At 38.0% G+C, this 20,900-nt stretch overlaps 1 protein-coding gene across 2 annotated transcripts in view; it reads left to right on the top strand.

Moving 5' to 3' along the window:
* Nucleotides 1–20,682, top strand: part of MAX (MYC associated factor X) — a 41,379-nt gene extending 20,697 nt beyond the window's left edge. For both annotated transcript variants that reach the window (XM_075192982.1, XM_075192983.1), the window contains 3 exons: nucleotides 16,634–16,741; nucleotides 17,146–17,269; nucleotides 19,912–20,682. In XM_075192982.1, the coding sequence (XP_075049083.1) occupies nucleotides 16,634–16,741; nucleotides 17,146–17,269; nucleotides 19,912–20,099 (420 nt within the window). In that variant the 3' untranslated portion in view covers nucleotides 20,100–20,682. The remainder of the gene's footprint in view (nucleotides 1–16,633; nucleotides 16,742–17,145; nucleotides 17,270–19,911) is intronic.
* Nucleotides 20,683–20,900: the final 218 nt, after the last annotated feature.

Here is a 20,900-nt window from a genome sequence, read left to right as displayed (position 1 = left end):
TTGCGTACCTTCAGATAACGTAACCCCCTAAACTCACGAGCCCCCAAATTATTAAAGTAATTATATTTTTCAAATAAGCATTGCCCAATCAATTGTATGTGTTTCCAAAGCACAAAGTGATTTATTTTAGCAGATGTAAAAACTTAACAGTTCAATACATTATTAAATAATACAGTACAGTACAGCACAGCCAATACTGAAAGATACATGCATACATACCGCTGCAATCGCTGCGCTTCCATGGGTCCCAATGGAACAGTATATCTGTTCGATAACTGTGATCAGAGTAGACTGGCTGGCAGCGCAACTGTGATCATATATATTCATTCAGTGTTACAGAGAACAATGCAAATGACGTAGCTTGCTTCTATAGGTCCAGACAATGAGTGTCTCCAGGGTAAACAGGTCATAGGCTGATTCAATCTAAGGAATCCAAAGGTGGGGGTCGTCCCTCTAGGGGGTCTGCTCCTTTCATGGCCAGCATCATACAAAGGTTTATTCCCTAATATCAATAACTAAAGTATGCAATGTGCGATCTATTCGCCGACTGCACCTGACAGCTGCTGATGAATAGGGTTTCAGTATGATACCAGACATGCCACCTTTCCCACAACCTGAACCATATATATCACTGAAGTGCACATATAATCTTATTATATAAACTTATAATAAACCAAATGCTATCTGCTCATAAATTACAGTGTAACAGAACCAATATGAATTATATAAATAACTAAATGTTGTAATGTGAGTGTGTGCGTGTGTATTTTACCGTGCGATCGCACCACGCGCTGTGTTAGGTGACGTATGGATCTGTGTTACGTGGCTTATGCATCGCAATCGCACGGCAAAACAATATTAACCAATATACTTTCGTTCATCCAATTATACGACTTCGACACCCTCCTATGACGCGATATTGACACTCCACCTGTGATCCCATGTTGACACCCACTGACCACCCCCAGGTTTCCAATATTAACACCCCCCCTCAGTTTCCCATATTCACACACTCACCCCACCCCCAGCAATGATTTGCTGACTTCTTGCCGCCCTTCAGTTGAATATGACAATGTTGAATAAACTTGTGCTCATATATGATATGTCTATTTCTTGAAGATTTTTTGTTTTTTAAATGTATATACGCTTTATTGCTTAAATTACAACAGAACAGTCAATCATTTATGTTATCATTTTAAAATGTACAGGTCTGTGTTTCAGGCTGTACTAGTGCTACAGTTACAGATTTGTCCATATTGCAGTTGGATTGTATGCTGGTTTTTCTGTGACTTTGGAGCTTACCTAACAACCTTCACAGAACTAACTGTCATAATTCAAGTTATGGGCAGAAAGGTGAAAAACCCTTGTGTTCAGAGGTTGCCATCATAATCAACCCAAGCCGTATGTCTGTACAGATCCAAACACTCACCTCTATGGTTTTCACTTTGTTAAATTATTGTTTAGTTGATCAAAAAAATAAGGAATTACGGTATTCACTTTTTACAACACCACAGTAGACATTTACCAAAACTGGTGTTGTAGAGGGCTGACATGTAATGTAGTAAATATATTTTAATGTAGTTTTGTGTGTGTGTGTGTGTGTGTGTGTGTGTGTATGTATGTATGTGTACACCTAGCAATGCAGTCTCCATTTGCAGACATTTGTGATACTAAATGGGTCGGCCTGAAGAGCTCAGTGACTTCAACCATGGTTCAAGCATGGTACTGTCATAAGATGCCACCTTTGCAATAAGACGGTTCGTGAAATTGCATCCCTGCTGGATATTCTACGGTCAACTGGAAGTGATACTAGAAAGTGGAAACGTGTAGGACCAACAAGCCGCGGAGCAGAATACGTAAAATCATAGAGCAAGGTCAACAACTGCTAAGGCGCATGGTGTGTAATTGTTGCCAACGCTGTGCTGTTGGCAGTCAGATGGGCTAGTCTGGGTTTGGTGGATGCCGGGAGAACGTTACCTGTCTGACTGCATTATGCCAACTGTGATGTTTGGTGGAGGAGGGATAATGGTATGGTGTTGGTTTTTAGAGTTTGGGCTATGCCTCTTATCTCCAGTGAAGGCAATCTTAATGCTTCAGCATACTAAGTAATTTTGGACAATGCTATGCTTTGTGGCAACAGTTTGGGGAAGGCGCTCTTCTGTTCCAACATGACTGTGCCCCAGTGCACAAAGCAAGGACTACAAAGACATGGTTTGAGTTTGGTGTGGAAGAACTTAACTGGCTCGCACAAAGCCCTGACCTCAACCCCATTGAACACCTTTGGGATGAACTGGAATGGAGATTGCGAGCCAGACCTTCTCATCCAACATCAGTACCTGACCTTGTAAATGCTCTACAGAATGAATGGGCACAAACTCCCACAAGAACACTCCCAAGATCTTATGGAAAGCCTTCCAAGAAGAGTGGAAGCTGTTATCGCTGCAAAAGGGGACCAACTCCATATTAAAGTATATGTATTTGAATACAATGTCATTACAGTCCTTGTTTGTGTAATGGTCAAGCATCTGTATACTTTTGTCCATATAGTGTATATAAAGATTCATATATACCTAAGTCACTAACTGAATGCACGTCTTTACAGTTTCAATAGGTTAATGTCATTACTGTTTATGGTGATTGGCAGACTACTACATATATTCATTAATCCAGTTTTGATATATAGAGCTGTTATGAAATCACGCTCCAGAGTTATATGCATTATAAATACATATTACAGTATATGCTTGACTACTGTATAGCTTTTATGGACATTGTCACATGGGCAGTTTAGAACGCCACATGTGTTCCGAGGCTGTGGAATGTTCTTGTAATGAAGCATGAAGTATTGAATTGATAGCACCCTTTCTATGGCACATGAGTAACTCTTCACACCGCATTCATTAGCTGTGGACTACCTCACTTGTGACAAGTAAACCGTTTCTCCTATTTATTGTAAATTCTTTCCTCATACTTCTTTCATAATAAGTATTTCAGTATCGTCTGTCACTCCTGCAGTGTTTAACACAGTGGATCACAAACTTATTCAGTTCAAGGCACCCTTAGGGTCTCCATAATTTTAACTTAGGGGTGCCTTGAAAAAATTATTATCAAGTAGCCCCCCGCTTTGCTTACCACTGGTCCTGGCCAAGGTGCACAGTTTGGGAACCACTGGTTTAACATATTGTAAACGCTGAAGTTTCTATGCAGGACATGGTTCTTTGGGAGCTCTATTCATAAATGTAACAATAGAAATAATGGTATCATTTAACTTATCTAGAGACACACCATATGTTTACATGAAATTAAAGCTTCTTTCATTTAGCAAATAGAAAGTGCACAAGTTAGTATGAAATGTATCACATTTTTCTCAAGGGCTAGCACTAGTGCTGGCACTTGTTCTTTAGCAACCTTTGTTTGGAGTGTCATATATTGATGTCCCAAGGTGAGCATTTATTGAATGATATGAGTGTGTCTTCAGTCCATTAAAAATAAATAAATAAAACAGCTGGAGGGATTGGGTGGATGAGAATAAACGTGATGGTTCTAAAATAACCATTCTAGTTGTGCGTTTCAGGAAAGCAATGTTCCAACAGCAACCTGGTTCACATAGAAAGGAGCTTGAGGAAGTAAACCTTTTCTTTCATGGTGTTTATAAAGCCAGTTAAAAAAATATTTGAGTCAAGTGGTTTAAAAAAGGTATCAATCGAGCTGGAGTTAGTCATTTTATATGTCAAAATCATCAGAACACTGTTGGATCTAGAACGGATTTATTTGTCAATGAGCTTAATCAATACCTTTTTTATTTATAAGAAAAACCCTCAAAATTCATTAAACTTGTGAATAGAACTTTAGGGATAAACTTGTTCGTAAATTAATGGCTTTAGTGATCATATTAATGCTGCATATCGCTTCAGCTGCATCCATGGTACATTCATTCCTACACAAATCACCATTAGGACACACACAGCAATCAGTCCAACTTAGAAATAAATCCCTGGTATATCTGGACTGAAAATAAAATCTTAGTCCACCTATGTACATTTAATAGTGTTTTTGTTGTTTTTTTTTACGGACAGACTGCCTTCTTTTTTTGTAGAGTATTTTTTTTTATCATTATTTTATAGGCACTGTATAAAGCAGTGTTGGCTAACCTGTGACACTCCAGGTGTTGCGAAACTACAAGTTCCAGCATGCTTTGCCAATATATAGCAGCTTATTGCTGGAAGGGTATGCTGGGACTTGTAGTTTCGCAACATCTGGAGTGTCACAGGTTAGCCAACACTGGTATAAAGGAAGGAAAAACAGGCTTGTTTTCCCAATACTGCTATTGTACTTTTATAAAATAACAGAACTGGTGGGGTAGTGGTTAGCACATCTGCCTTACAGCACTGGGGTCATGAGTTCAATTCCCGAGCATGGCCTTATCTGTAAGGAGTTTGTATGTTCTCCCCGTGTTTGCGTGGGTTTCCTCCGGGTGCTCCGGTTTCCTCCCACACTCCAAAAACATACTGGTAGGTTAATTGGCTGCTAACAAATTGACCGCTAACAAATTGACCCTAGTGTGTGGGTGGGTGTGTGTGTGTGCTACGGAATTTAGACTGTAAGCTCCAATGGGGCAGGGACTGATGTGAGTGAGTTCTCTGTACAGCGCTGCGGAATATTGACTTGTCCCTATTATTAGCTACATAATGGCTTGGTGCAAGGGGGGAGACCTTGATCAGATCGTATGCCGTAGTATGACCCACTCTGAAAATTCCTAATTAGTTGCACTTTAATAACTTAATCATAATAGTCTATCCCATAGATTGTTAACTTGTGAGCAGGGCCTTCTTACCTCTCTATTTGTATTACCCAGTATTGTTTTAATACTGTGTTTGTTCCAATTGTAAAAAGCCCTAATGAATTTGCTGGCGCTGTATATTAAATGTTGATATGTTGTTTTGAAGTTTTTGAATTTCTGAAACAAATAGCAAGTATGCTATTTAAGATGTTTTTTCATACAGATTTTTAGTTTTATTCATCTATTTTTTATTTTTTTACTAATGGCCCATTTAAGTATACCAAACTTTTAAGTAAAGACACAGAAAAATGGTTGACTTTTAATGGTGATGACAGTTCCACTTTAAGGCCTCGTAGCCACTGTTATTGATGTCATGCATTGTGCAAGCATTTGTAATGCTAGGGACACTGGAGCCATTGTTTCTAGTGTTGCCATACCCGCTACTGCTCTTAATAGATTTGTGTTAGCCGTGCATTTGTGTTCAGATTTTCAGATGAGACTTGTTCAATTTACTTACTTTTACTGCAAGTACATGTACTAGGGAACTCTAAATCTCCCCCAATAACCTTAAAATGTGAAGTAAAAAAGCTACTATCAAACAAGTTTGCAATTGCAGTTTTATTTTCATATTTTAGTGCAAACTAACACCAGTGGGAATGAGGCTTAAATGTGTCTCCTGCTTTTAATATACGGTACTTTTTCCTTTATAGGATCAGCAACTTTATAGAATATAAACCTTTATCTCTTATACATATCTATAGAAAGATAATGATAATGTTTGCACCATTTTCTTTGTCTCCTCTGTCTTCTGTGTGTGAACAGTACAGGTGGCAAGACATTGAGGTCAATGGATCTCTATGCTGCACTATTTTTCCCGTTTTTTTCAAGTTGAGTTGCATTTAGAATAAAGCTCAAGTAACCGATCCAGTGGATGAGCTATTACTTTTGATTTTGTTTGTTTAGGGCTGTATCTTATCAGGGAAACCATAAGTTTTGTGTGTTTGTTCAGTGCTGATTACAGTCATGCATTCAGTCTCAGATGATTTAGTTGTAGTTTTAAATAGTTATTAGTCAACAAAAATTGCTGCGTATATTGCATTACCATGTTGTTCTTATTTTTTCTAGTCTTTAATCACTCTTAGATATCATGTGCCAAATGATCATTAGAAAAAACAGATCCTATAATACAACATCATTTTAGCACAAATGTTTTGCTCCATCTGTGAATTTTTCCAAGTAAGTTGTATTTCAAATGTAGTGGCTTTTAATATATTTACACATTCGTACAGTATGAGAAGGCAGTTGGTAACAGGTAGTGTGCTGTGACAATGGCGTATTGAATGCTGCAGCTATAAAAATAGTGATCAGTTTCTCCTGTGATGACTGGTTGAGGTGAAGGGGGAATGCTCCTCCCCTGTCACATGGCAGCAATTTTAGCTCTGAATAGGCAACATGTAATGTTTTCTGAGCTTACGTGCTCCTCTGTGGCAAAGGAGCAGCAATCCTGTTTGCTTCAAGCTATCATGAGAGCAATTGAGAGGTTTTTTTGTTTGTTTGTTTCATTTGTGTTTATTTTTTTTAAAGCTAGACAAAAAAAAAAAGCCTGTGACACCACCCTTAGCTACTTTGGAAGCAGCTAATGTGCTAGTAGGGTTTACAGATATAAATTAACAGCAGATATCTAGTGCTTTTTATTGATATAATTATATATAATGCTACTTCCAAAATACAAGTGTGACACCTGCCTTACAATTTTACAGTGTATACAATTTTCTGTACAATGGCCACGTTATTATGGTTTGCTCTAACTCTACCTGCATACAGCAGATGTGGTTTTTATGCCCCGATCGTTGGGAAAAAAAAAAGTCACATGTGCAGTGTCCATATTTCCACGTTTTCAGCACCCAATTCCTGGTTGATTGACTACCCCACACATAGCTTTCATCAGCCAAACTTATTTCACCATCTTGTGTTAACCCCTTCTCATTGATCATTACTTGTCGGCTATCCTGGAAATAATTTAGTAACTTCAGAGTTTGACTGCTTATTGACATTAATTTGCAATCACTGTTTCACATGCATTTGTGTCAGAATAATAGGTTTAATGTGTCACAAAAATTTCTATATAAATAAAAAGGAATTTTAAAATTATACAAAATGGGTAATAAAGAAAATATCAAATGTTGCCTTTTGGTATGATGGTTAGCAGTAGAACTGGCTGATATTTAATATCTGTACTGTAGTTGCAAAGAGACCCAGGTGCAGAAATGTGGTTAATTTGTGGTATTTGTTAGACACAGGCAGAAACAGGTACCATAAAAAAATAACATAACCTTAACCTTTATAGACATCAGAGATAAAATAACACATCACATGCAATAAACAGTACATTCAGTATACAACCTAGTCTGTCTTATTGTTCTATTTAACAGTTTATCAGGCTGTAGAAGAAACACATAAGCAAATAAAGCTGTCTCAGATTGTTTCGATGTTTGAACCATACAGGTCAGACATTCAGGTGGAATGCTCTTGTTCCATCTTATGGATCTTCTAACTGAAGGTAGTGGTGGTACTACTTTCTCTCCTTTTGAACGTTGGATTACCTAAGTTAATTCATTACATTGTGCATTTTTCCGTGTTTCTGATTGACCGTATTGCCCAGACTGAACTACTAGTGACATTTCATGAAATTTATGCCTTTTTTAATAGCCACAATTCCTTCTTTTTTTTTTTTTTTGTAATTATTCTCTCCTCTTTTCTCTGATACCTCATCCTTACTGTGAAATAGGTAGACTATAGTGTAGCTTGACCGATTCTGAAAAAAAAAAAATGCTTCTTCCATACATGGGTATCGATGCTCATCGGTCCACACATGTCCGTTTTTGTATACAGCCCAGAAGCTGTTCAGCTCTGCTATTACTGGATTTTGGAAAATATTTCTGACAGGGTGGACCTCCTGTGCCGCCCTGTTCCCACTGGCCTATCGTACTGGCCAGAGCTGCAGAGTAGCGGGCAGGGTGTTGGTACTAGAGGCTGTATTTCAACCTCAGAACAGCCAGATAATTAATTAGATTTGGTCTAATCTGCAGGTCACAGGATTTACAGCAGGTAAATAGTCGTTAAAGCAGGATCTTGAAGCAGTGATGTTTTATTAGCTCATGAGTACTAATAAGGACAGTTACACACTAGTGATCTCCAGGAGTGCAGATGGAATAATAATAATACATTACATGGTCAACCAGTTTTTTTTACAGATTTACACAGATATCCTGGCAGTAGGTAATCCTGGTGCTACATGCAGCCTGCACATAACTCAGCCTGGAGGAGTTTAGCACCTGTGTAGATTGCTGCTAGTAGCACCACCGTCTGAGGTTGAATGTTTACCATCAGGATATAACATTCTCTAATCTTGCTTTTAACGCAGTTGAACTTGCAAAATTCATATTATACCGCTTTCATACTGCCGCCCAGGCAATATCCCGGGTTTTTCAAGCCGGGTTTTTGCCGGGGCTCGGAGCGTCCCAGCTCAGAAACACCATTCATACTGCACCTCGGACCCGGGAATTTCCCGGGTTGACCCCATTCATACTGCACAAGTCTGTGCCCTGGCAATTTTTGGGAGAATCTTCCACGGGCTCCCACCGATTACATCATCCTCCAGAGACAGGCAGACAGCCAATCAGCTTGTTTTCTGTGCAAAAACCCGAGTTGCACAATTCATAGTGCAGGCAACCCGGGTCCGACCCGGGAATTACCCCTCGATAAATCCCGGGTTGAAGACCCGGGTTTTTAGACCCGGGATTTTTGACTTGTACCATTCATACTGCACCAAGACCCGGGTCTTTTGAGCTCGCCCCGGCAAAAACCCGGGATTTTGGTGCAGTATGAATGGGGTATTAATCTGTGATCACTTGCATCCTGAGTCATACACACATAGAAACACATCCCCCTCCACTGATATGCTTGCTTGGGACTTGCTATAGAAACCTTACAAAACCCAAACATGACATACTGTCTCCAAAATCAATACATTTCCATAAAAAACACACACCAAAACAAAAAATAAGTGCATTTGCAATGATGTAAATTGTCACCTGCACCACTAATTGAAATAAAATTTCTTCAATAAATTATTTCTATGTGATCCAGCCACAATGTCCTTGTTATTTTTCCTTTCAAACATCTAGTGCATTCCATCACCTGGCTGCACAAGTCAATCTTGATAACATTGGTTAGCTTTTTTTTAGCTGGGGAACCTGAAGGAATATGGAAACTATGTCCTAGACATTGGCACCACACAATGGCCCTGCTTGGCAGTGTTGACCATTTCTATAAAGCTGGTACAGTTCTTACGTGATATTTCCTTCTTTAAGAGTGTGAATGGATCACTTATAAATAACTTATGGTATAAATGTATTTAAAGGGAATATCGCAGGGCGCTTATTTATATAATTGCCAATGCACTTATTTTTGATGATGTATTTTGATATAGGAAATCGTTATTTCTGAGACCAGGGTAGAAGATTTGTGTTTTCTGTTTTAACCTTGCTAAAGGAAATTCCTTATTTCTGATGTATTTCTGATATATATCTGATACAATGAACCTTTGTTTAGAAAGTCTTTTGTGTATCGTGATGTGGGGAAATGACTTGTTTGGAGTTTGTACCTTTCTTTTGAAATGTGTATTCTGTAACTGTTGGAAGAAAGGACTCATTCTAATTGGACCTTTTGATGTGTGAGGGTCATTGAAAGATGTAATTAGACTTGCTGTCCACTGTAAGATGCAGGATATCACAGCAAGGCTTTAATATACCACAGATAAGCATAAATATTGTTCGCTTTTCAATGCATGTAAATCCATGTTTGTGTAAACACCTTGCATCCTGATTGTAAAAATAGCCTGTGTCCAGTATAACAAGCACTCGTACACTGAAATGTTCTTCTTGTTTCATCTGACCTGATCACCTTTTAACCAGCGAAAAGCAAATAAACATCACTTGCTTCAAAGACCTGCGTGAAAATATCTTCCATGCTGAAAATCCTGTGACCTACAGATTAGACCCAAAATCTTATCCGTTTCCGGCTGTTTCAGAGGTTTGAACCCAGTTTTTCCGGTACCACCGCTCTGCCTGCAGTTCTGGTCAGTGTGATAGGGCAGGGGGGATCCATCCACAGCAACCCTGATCCATAGTAAGAGGTCAGGGGTACCAGCCCTGGTACACCAGCAGTGACAGTTACCCAGAAGAAACCTGGTACTGAATGCTGGTTAAGTAGTCCAGTGGTGGCAGCATTGTAAGCCCCTCCTACTGCAGCAAGAGGGCGCACTTGGAATAACGTAAGGGAATGGTGGCAAAGTAAGCCCAGCCGGTTCCCAGCAGCAACAGACAGGGTGACATAGGCGGTCCATCCTGTCACACTAGCTTTTGTGAAGATGCAGCGATCATCCTTAAATGTCAAGACATTGCCTTGCTTTGTGAGTTTCACGGACATCAGGCTGCTTTCAAGATTAGGTACATATAGCATACTTGCCAACATTTGTGATCTCCCATCTGGAAGGGGAGCTCCCACTGCCGAGTCCTGGGGGCATGACCATGCGAAAGGCGACAGTAAGGTCTGAATTGCGTTATTCAGCCCTGCCCCCATCCACTTCACTAAGGAAGTGCCCAGGATATGGGAGGTTGCACTGCTCCCAGAAATTCTTAGGCAACTATGAAATATAGTGCATTCTTTCCTAGTATTTGTCTTGCTTATCATTAGCTACAATGACTCTTCATCTTGCTTTGGTCAAAGTGAGAGAAATCACTCTTATTAGTCATGTGACTAGTGGCTCCAGAGTCAATACACATCATGCATGCTTTGACCACCCACACTGGCGGTAAATGCAGCCTTGATACATGAAGTGTTTTTTTCTTATATAGCATTTTTGACCTTCTGTTGATCATTTGCTCTTTCATGTATTTTCTGTAGCTCTTTCCACATCTCTGAAGCTTATTTACATTTGTATATGTGCACGGTTTAATAATCTATGCTAGATTTAATTATCTGGGTGTGGTATAGATCTGGCCTCTACTGTGTATTCATCGTACTTCCCCTTGTTAGCAGCATCTTCATTTTAAACTGCCAAGACTGGTAGTTCTGGTTTGTCAAGGGCTGTCCACAGTGAACTTAATTGAGTTGCTGTTAACACATGTTTTTCTTAAGCTGTTGATTTTCACAATTTTCTTGCCCTTTGAGCAGCAGATAATTCAGCAAATTCTCCAGGTGTGTTGAAATAAAGAAGATGTTTTTATTAAGGAGTAAATCTTACAAACTGCTTCTTAATTAATGTTAAGCACGTCTGGAATACAGCTTTTTTTTAAAAATATTTTTAGCCCACTTTTGTAGATTTGGTTAATAGTGTTATTTCTTTCTTTTATCCTGTTGTTTTTTCCTGTCTCAGTGCTTGGGCTGGGGGCAGGGGTGGAAGCACAGAGACAACTGTGTTCCTGTGACTTCATTTTGCTAGTGTTTCCATTCTGTTATAATGAGAGCATATTCTGCTGTAAACCAGCATTTACATCTAAGATAACACTGTCCTATATTACAGTTCCTGCCTGTCCTCCAAGCCTGAAGCATTTTCGGCATCAACATCTGTTGCAAAGCTTTAGTGCTGTTACCACATACAACATCCTTAATTATTAACCCTGTCTGAGGCACTAGTAATTTCTTTTAATTCCGCTGATAAAAGCAAAGTAACCATATTGGGTTAATTTCTTATTAGAAATTTGAAGATATGTTATTTATTTATAAGCTACATGAAGTTAACAGAAAATAATGAATTTAGGACAAGGAATGGCTTTTGAATTTGCCATCTCTGTGTGTCAGTAACAGTGTGTTCTTTAATGCTGACACTGCATAGAAACCTGGGCATTAAGTCTTATGACTTTGTCTTGGTTTTCTGGTAAAACACAAGTTTTACATACATTTGAATCAAGGTTTTAAAATATATCTTATCTTTAGAGAGCAGTGATGTCACTCTTGTAAAATATAGCTTGTTTGTATGTGATGTCATTTGTTGTACCACATCACTCATTTTGAAAGTGTTCTATGATAGAATGCAGATTGTCAGTAAAGGAAGAACATACAATATATGAGGATTACTTCTTACAAGCAACTTGTTTGAAATTGAAACTCTTATTAGGAATGCACTATATACTGTAAAATAAAAATTATAGAAGATGTCCCCATGAAGTCGTCACTAGCAGCCTTGTTGTTTTATATGATCACAAACTAGTTGGTAATATATATTATAAACATTGCATTTATACAAAGGGGCATATTCAATTCTGCATGGAGTGTATTCCGGAACGCGTAAAAAATGCGCAGCCGCGATGTTCATCCAAAGATCACTGCTAATTGACTGCCCCGGAGTGTCTAAATTGGTGTTGTTTTAGAAATACCCCCGTCTTCCCTGTTTTACTGTTTGTGACAATCCAAGGATTGTACTAGATGAGTTCACAGAGAATTTTTTCCCCATCGTAACGTGATATTATTGAGTGTTCATCTATGCTACCGGGTTGCTTACTAACTGACAGCTGTTTCTAAACTAAGTGGACTGTTGTGGCCATTGTGCTGTAGACGAATCCTGCACCTTTGCACTCTCGCTCCCCACTGCCAAACATCTAGTTTAGAAGCTTCAAAATGGCTGGCATTTCATGCTGTCAGCTGATCACTGTTTGCAGTATTTTTAAGTGGGGACTTAAGGAGTTCCTGCACAAATGCAGTAAGTTGGGCCTGGATTAAATTGTTTATATTGGAGTCAAATAGGTTAAATATAGTTGTGATTTTAGTCCTCCTTTAAAGGTTGATTACTGCTACCGTTCTGAGTATGAGAGGATTAAGTTGAGATCATGTGGGGAATTATTTTTATGCACACCCGAGTTTATGTTCATAATTCCATTAAAGGACAATGCAGTCAGATTCTTTCAGCCCCACTATGCAGAAATTGGCTGATAACAGAGAACAGTAGCTTGGACTAGGCTGCATAGAAAAGGAAATCTGAAGGTATAGGACATTTCGCATACAGATTCTGAGAATTCGGTCTAGAGTTTGGGATATACTCTAAGGTGGTTATAAAAGGCCTGTTAACAAGTAAAAAGTACAGAGCATTTGGCAGTGAAAGGGTGTAATATGGCCTGCATTTTTTTATATACAGCTTACAGCTGGTTATTTTTTAATCGTATACCTTCTTATGGATCATGTGCTTGACCTGGGGTAAATACAAGAGGTCAACCTCATCCTGTGTGTGTGCGCAAGAAAAATTCTGAGCTGAGAATTTGACGGGTACAATTTTTGTGTGTGGGTGAGGGCGAAGTTCTCGCCACTGGTTGGAGGTGACTACACAAAAGTGCTGACATGCATAGGCTTTCCATTAGAATCTGGGGGTAATTAAACTCTGCCTCAACAGTACTTAGACACAGATAACAGACTGTAGTATACGCACAATCGTATGTACAATAAAAGGTCACATCAGAATCCATAAAAAAAGAAAAATACATTTTGATTATGAAATAAAATAACAAATGTTATGTGCATAATCATTTATTTAAATTTTACATTTCAAGAGAATTTCAATGCATACTGTACAATATTATTTGCATAGTCATTATCAGTCAACATTAACACCAGCTCTGTATTGGTTTCAAATGATATGAACACAAGCACTTTTACGTGAAACTTAGAACTTGAATCAGCCGCATCTCTGTCACAATGCCCTGAATGTACATGGCCTAAGTTAGTCCGTCCCTTCTCTTTCCCTGTTCTCCCTTTCAATTAGGCATTTATGAGTGTCATTTGTGTTCAGAAGCGAATTACATGCAATTGCGTTCATTGGCTTAAAGTCCATTTCTGAGTATGCGCAGCGCTATTTCATGCTAGATACACTACGCAATTGGACATACGTCTGAACATGAATCCTGTTCATTAATAACTCTTTTTTTTGCCAGCAACTTGCATTTGTGTTTGATGTGCTGTTGACTGAGCCGGTGGTTATAAACCTTATTTGATGTTGCACTTTTAGTAAAGTTCAGAGCATTCTTTTTTTATTAGCATAATTAGTGCAAACTCTCCAAATGAGCTATTCTAGTGATCTTGTTCAGTCAACTAAGCAACAGATTGTAGAACTGCAATGCTACCCCTTTGTCACTTTCATGTTACAGATATATTGCCACACACATTGCAGTTATTTTTTGAGGTGTGGAAAGCTTTGAGAGATTATGCATATATGGTTTGTTTAAGCCATATGTCACAGATTACTCATTTATTATGCTTTCTGCTAATGTTATGTTGAAGGTTGGATAAGATTGTGCAACCGTGCCTTTCTTTTGTGTTGTGCTTTTTGCATCAAGAATATTACTTTTTTTGTAACCAGATCTTTATTGCACTTCCTTTCAGAAAATAGGTAATTTGTAACACTTCACAGAACAATTGATGCTACACCAGCCACACCAATTTGTGAGTTGTTGACAGAGTATATGTTCTGCTTTGCAGCACAATATACAAAATATTATATTTTTTTACCTGTCAAGTTGTTATCGAGCCCTCTGTGTTTAGGAATGTTATAGCTCAAATAACTGAAAATTTGGTAAATATGTGCATTTTACGTCAAATCATAAGAACATTGTTTATATATTTTTGTTAAAAATAAATAAAATGTTCTGCGCAGGGGCCAAAAATATAGCTTGCTCCTTTTAATCTGCAGTAGATGTATGGAAGAAAAAATAAATGTGGAATTCATTGATGGATGATAAGCCTTCTTTGTTTCCCCCACATGATGCAAGCATTATTGTCTTTAGAGAGAAGACTTAGTTTTTTTTTTGTCATGAAGTTTTTTAACATAACAAACATGAGATCTAGTATTTTAGGTGGGCACACTAATTGTTTTGTGGCTATATATTACAGATTTGTGTTTGTTGCTTACACACAGTGGATGTAGCCAGTTTCGGGTGACATGAAACCCACAAAATCTTGGCTTCTACTTTCTGTAGGCAGACACTTTAGGCATAAACTGTGTATCTTTAATAGACATTCTGATCTAACTGATTTATTTGGTAAACATAAACTTGTTTATATGTAGACCATGTTAACTGAAACCGAATATATTACTTTCAGTGCACGTTTCCTTATTGTACTTTCTGGTTTATGCATATGTTCTTTCCAGTGTGACATCACCATACTGTTAGAAACAGAGTGGACTGATTTCAGTGTGTACACATGTTTATTTAACATGATCTATCCTTTTTATCAGTGAATGTTCCATTGTAATGTGTTTGCACATTATCACATATCATGTCTTCTAATAACTGAAATACTGGTTTCCATTCCAGCTACCAGCAGAAACAATTCTATTTTTAATGGGGTTTTATCTGTAAAGCAGGTCTACAGGCATCCATTTATGAAACTTGAAAGTCCTCTCAGCGTTTTTTTGTAAAGCTTTTTGTTCCTTGATCCCCAAAGGCTTGCTATTGGTATTGAATGAGAGTAGATAAGTCTGTAGTGTGAGTGTATCTTGATGGGGAAAATATAATATTGGATGAGACTGGGTGAGTATAAACAGGGCAGCCAAGAGGAATTTTGGGCCCCGGTACTTTGTACCTGGTCCCCCTCCCTCTTGGAACCCCGAGTATAAACTGGCAGGTTTTTGACATAAGCGATTCTTCATTATTTGGGAGAACATGATACAAAATATATTAAATAATTAAGTTAGATTTAAATATTACCAATGTGTTTTCCCATACTACTTCAGACTTTGCCCCTTTTATTAAAGGAAATCTCCTCTATTGCAGATTTTTTGTTTTTATTTAGGGGCTAAATGTGCAAAATAGGCCATATGGGTCTCTTTTCAAATGTAATGCTATCCTATCCTATCTGTAAGTGTTTGTTATGCACACCCTCTCCTGAAGCTAATGCCACCATTAGTGGGATGGCCATCCTAAATCCCCTGTAATCTCCTCCACAGCATCACCTTCCTGATCTCATAGGGTTTTAAACATAGTAGCATGAAAAATACGATGGCATTGGGTTTTTGATGAAGTAGAGAGTGCTTAGTAAGTGGGGAGATAGATATAGATATATATATATATATATATATATATATATATATATATATATATATATATATATATATATATATATATATATATATATATATATAGATAGATATTAAATTGACTCAGATTGTAAGCTTGCAGGGCATTCTCGACTCTTTTGCCTGTTATACCCTGTATGGTTTGTTTCCAATTGTAAAGTGCTACGGAACTTGCTTGCGCTATATAAATAAATAATTGTTGATGATGAACTCGGAGATTACAGAAATCTCCTGTGGGCGTATTTAATTAACATAAACTTCACTTAAGGTTAACTTGTTGTTTAAATTAGTCTACGTGACAATGTATTTATGAAAAACGGCAATTATTTATTCATTTTCTGTCTTTGGGAACTTCCTTAATATAATAGTTGTGCAACTACAGGTATGGGATCATTAAATAGTCTGTACACTTGCAGTAAATTATACCAATCCTTTTGTTCATGGACATTTTCTATCAATATATGAAAATTAGTCCCTTTAACCTAACCTTTCCCACCTGTTGTAAAATGCTTTGCTCCCAAACTTCCCTTTTAGTTTATTATTGTAGCAGATTGGGATGAATTAATTGATTAAAGTTTGAAGACACCATTTTCCTTAATTTATTCAACCAAGTTATCTGCAGTAGATAAGTGAGAAGCAAAGTATGTTGTATCTGATGAAAGGGGTAGGATGGATGGCCTGTATAACAAAGTGTGCCGATCTTACATATTTTGTATTTAATTTTACAGGCAGACAAACGAGCACATCACAATGCACTGGAGCGTAAGCGCAGGGACCATATCAAGGACAGTTTCCACAGTCTAAGGGACTCGGTACCTTCACTCCAAGGGGAAAAGGTAAATTAGTTTAATTTGCTTGTTAATCCTAAAACTGGAAACCGCGTTGCCCTATAATATTTTATTATGCCAGTATTCTACCTAGATACCATATAATATGCGTTTATTGTAGCACCTGGTTGTAGAGATGCGGCTCCTGTCTACTTGCCTGTCTCTCGAAGAATTTGAATCCCCACCTAGTCCCAGCTAGGAAAAGTTTAAGCTCCTATTGTTCTCTTTCAGCACTAAGTGTTTGCTGTGGTATGATACATAGGTACTAAATAAAGAGCAAAGGGTTTGTCCCAAGGCAAGTAGTTCTTTTTTAAACAACCAATAAATACTTTTTTCTGTAGCCATCAAGAATCCACTGTTAGATAGCCGTATATAAACCAAATGAGTTAAGCATTTTGTTTCCCACCCTTAAGGCATCACGGGCTCAAATACTGGACAAAGCCACAGAGTATATACAGTATATGAGAAGGAAAAATCACACACACCAGCAAGATATTGATGACCTAAAGAGACAGAACGCACTATTAGAACAACAAGGTAAGAAAAAATGAACCATAGTTTACGGTGATAGTGTTCAAGTATGTCTTTTACTGTGGCTTATGTTTAGTAGCAGTGTTAATAATTTTAGTTTATTGTACATTATTGATGCTCCTATTTGCCACCTCTTAGATTATTTCAGTTTCTTTTTGCGTAACATGTTTTTGTTCTCCCAAGAAACATTTGTCTTAATGCTATTCTGTATGAACTTTCTGTGAAGTTTCTGTTTAACTTACTCCTTTCACTTTCTCGTCAGAGAGTTTTATCTACAGACCATAGTTTCTGATTAGCCTCTTCCTTTATAAATTCCGATTGCACCTATACAGTGGCAATCTTTGTTTTTCTTTTATGTGTATCTTTCCATTTCATCCTTCTGTTTTATCGTGTCTACTGTGATCTTTCAATTTAGATTTTTTTAAAAAATAACCTGTCAAAAGAAAATGTTTCACACTTTATAACATTGATTGCAGGACACTAGCCTGTAGTTACCTCTCTCTTGTTGTTTTGAATATACTGTGTCTCTACAAGAGCCTTGCAGAGAAGTTGGTTTCAATGATATGTTTTTCATGCATTCATCCAAGTTATTTACCACAGACCCAGAGCTATTGACAACATTGTCAGCTCTCCAAGTTCTACTTTGCAAAATACACTGTTTTATTACATAAATGAGATATAATATATTCAACATGTAGCTGTTTGGACTTATGGCTCTGCAGTATGCACGCTGGGTATTTAGATCTAAAGATCTAACTTTGTTTATGATATTAACCCACTGGTCCCAGGGATTGTGTATGAGTTTGCTAAAAGGACATGCAAGGAGCAAATTTATTATCCCCAATGTTGGTAAAGTTGTTATTGTTGATTTATAAAGCGCCACAGCTCTCTGCAGCGCCAGGAGTGGAGAATGGGACGGTTGTGAGGGTGCATTAGTGTGGGTAGTATAGGTAGGAGTAGGGTAATAAAGAGATGGGTTTTCAGAGATTGGTTAAAGACTTAAAGGCTGCTGGACAGAATTACATAAGTGGCTAACTTGTAGGATGAGATGAGTGCAGAGATTTTGTCTTTGGTTACTAAGTAGAGTGAACTGAGGGTAGATTGGTGTATAAGGTCGGTGAGGTTTATGGGATTTCTCTTGTCAAGTGGTGTTGATTTTGTGTTTTGAAGTAGGTAGCAAAATCATGGGCTGTAATGGAGGAAGGGGAAGGAGGTGTAATTGGACAGAGAAGCGAATTGACGGTGGCAGAGAGACAACGTGGGTTAGAAAGCTGGGTGGAAATTAGAGAAGTGAAGTATGTTTACTTGTTACGTGAAAGGGCAGTGTTGTAAGAGGAAAGGATGAATTTATAGTGTAGGAAGTTGGCATAGGAATGAGACTTTCTCCAATGGAACACTTTTGCATGTATTGGGTCGGTTTCTTGTGCCATGGTTGATCTGTGGACCATTGAAGACTTATTGTGGTGGTTAGGGCTGAAGTCAGTGTTTTGTTAAAGAAAGTGGCAGCCTGATCAGAGGAATAATTTTACTGGAAATGAGAAGTAGATGAGGTTGAAAGTAGTTAGGTGGTGTTATATGTGTGAGGATTTGGGTGCAGAGGGTGAGGTAAATTGAGGTTAAAGAAAAGGAAGTTATGGTAAAGAAACTGGAGATGAATCAGAAGTGGTGGAAGACAGGGTCAATGGTATGTTCATCACAGTGGGTGCAAGATGAACTGCACTGGAAGAGTCCAAATGAGAAAGAACTTGAAAAAAAGTTTTGTGGCAGCAGAGACAGTGAGTTTGTTAATGGGAATGTTGAAATCCCTTGGTATGAGAGTAGGCAGATCAAAGGATAGGAAATAAGTGAACAGGCAAGAGAATTGTCAAGGAATAGTGAAACTGGGCATGGGGACGATAAATGACAGCAATACAAAGGTAGAAAGGAATAGGTGGATACCGAAGACTCCAAAAGGAAGAGAAATAGAGAGGGTGGATTCCAGTGGAGATGCAGTGTGGAAAAAGTAGATTGCCAATTCCACAAACTGGAACTGTAGCCCCTATTGGAGAGAGTTGCAGGAAATGTAGTGTCAGAGGATGTGTGTATATTTAAAAGTGTAAGGTAGAGCATAGAACTGACCGGACTCTAACTACCCCCAACACACGCATAAATACATAAAAATGTTAGTCACACATGAACTCTAGAAAGTCCTAGTGGATTTTTAATTGTCTGATTGCTATGTGGGCGCTCTGCCTGGAAACCACAGTGTGTTTTCACCATGACAAGTCATCAGAGAAGATAGCAGCAGAGAAGCTGCTGAAGGCATAAGGTAAAAAAAAAGAATAGTTAGCTGTATCTTTATTTAACCACCTGCCCCATACTTTCTACAGTACTGAAACTGCATCGCCTGGTTGCAATAAGGAAAACCTGATCGTCAGCACATCTCTCTACAGCATCATTCACAATGTTGTTGTTTTTCTGTCCCTGGAAGCCTTTTACAGATAAGGGGGGTTGCATTTACTAAGAGGAATCTGTAACTTTAAATTCAAAGGAGCCAGGTTGGTTAACATTCGAGAAAATGCGTTTTATTGCATAACTAATGTAAAGGTGGACATATCTCTTTAATCTCGTAATAGCACTCGTATTAAGTGTGTATTCTCTGCCCACAGTTCGTGCGCTGGAGAAAGCAAGATCCAACTCTCGGCTTCAGTCAAATTACTCTTCATCTGACAGCAGCCTTTACACCAATCCCAATGGCAGCACCATATCCGCCTTTGACGGAGGATCTGACTCCAGCTCTGAGTCGGAACCCGAGGAACCGCAAAGTAGAAAAAAACTACGGATGGAAGAAAGTTAAGCAAAGCAATAAAACCAGCAGCCTGTACCAAGCTCAACATCTTCAGCCCCTCCACATCTCATAATTAGGCCCTGTTCTGATGTTTTAAGGACTTCTTCACAATCTTTTTTTTTTTTTTTTTTTCGTTTTTTAAATAATTTTTTTCTATTGTCACTGTCGGACTGCTTTTTGTTTCTATTCCCTCATTGTCTATTTTTTTTTATTTTTGTCCCCCCACGCCCCCCAACTTTATTTAAATCTTTAGAAAACATCCACGTTTAAGATGGATAGAAGATGAAAAAAAACTGCACTTGGTGTGTTTTCAATTGTTTGTTAATACCCATAATCCTTGCTTACAATTGGCCTTTGTATGACTGGTATCAACAAGGTGAACAAAGCAGGATAGTAAAACCTGGAACAAAATCATGCAAATGTACTTGTGTACTTTTTTTAATTTTATTTCTTTTTCATACCGATTTATTTAAATATCCATTTAGATGTTTTGCAAAAAAGCTCTACCTGTGCCACATAAAAATTACAAATATTTGATGCTGCACTTCTTCTGGGCTAAAACTTGGCATTAAACATGAAATTTATGAATCCATCCACAGCTTTTTTGTTTTGTTTTTAAACCTTATTTTACATGTTACAGATTGAAAAAAATATATAAAATAATGCATCATGTGTATGCAAAAATAGTTCTCCAATTAAATTGAGAGTGCACACCTATAAAGTGTCCACTTAGTCTGAAAACAGGGTTGTGATTTTATGGTTTCATTTTTTCCCCTCCCTCTTTGCTCTGATCCAAAATGTGAATCATGT

The sequence above is a fragment of the Mixophyes fleayi genome, chromosome 12 (assembly GCF_038048845.1).
Source record: "Mixophyes fleayi isolate aMixFle1 chromosome 12, aMixFle1.hap1, whole genome shotgun sequence".
NCBI classification, from domain to species: Eukaryota; Metazoa; Chordata; class Amphibia; order Anura; family Limnodynastidae; genus Mixophyes; species Mixophyes fleayi.
The sequence above is the reverse complement of the archived record's forward strand: the minus strand, read 5'-3'. Positions and strand labels throughout refer to the sequence as shown.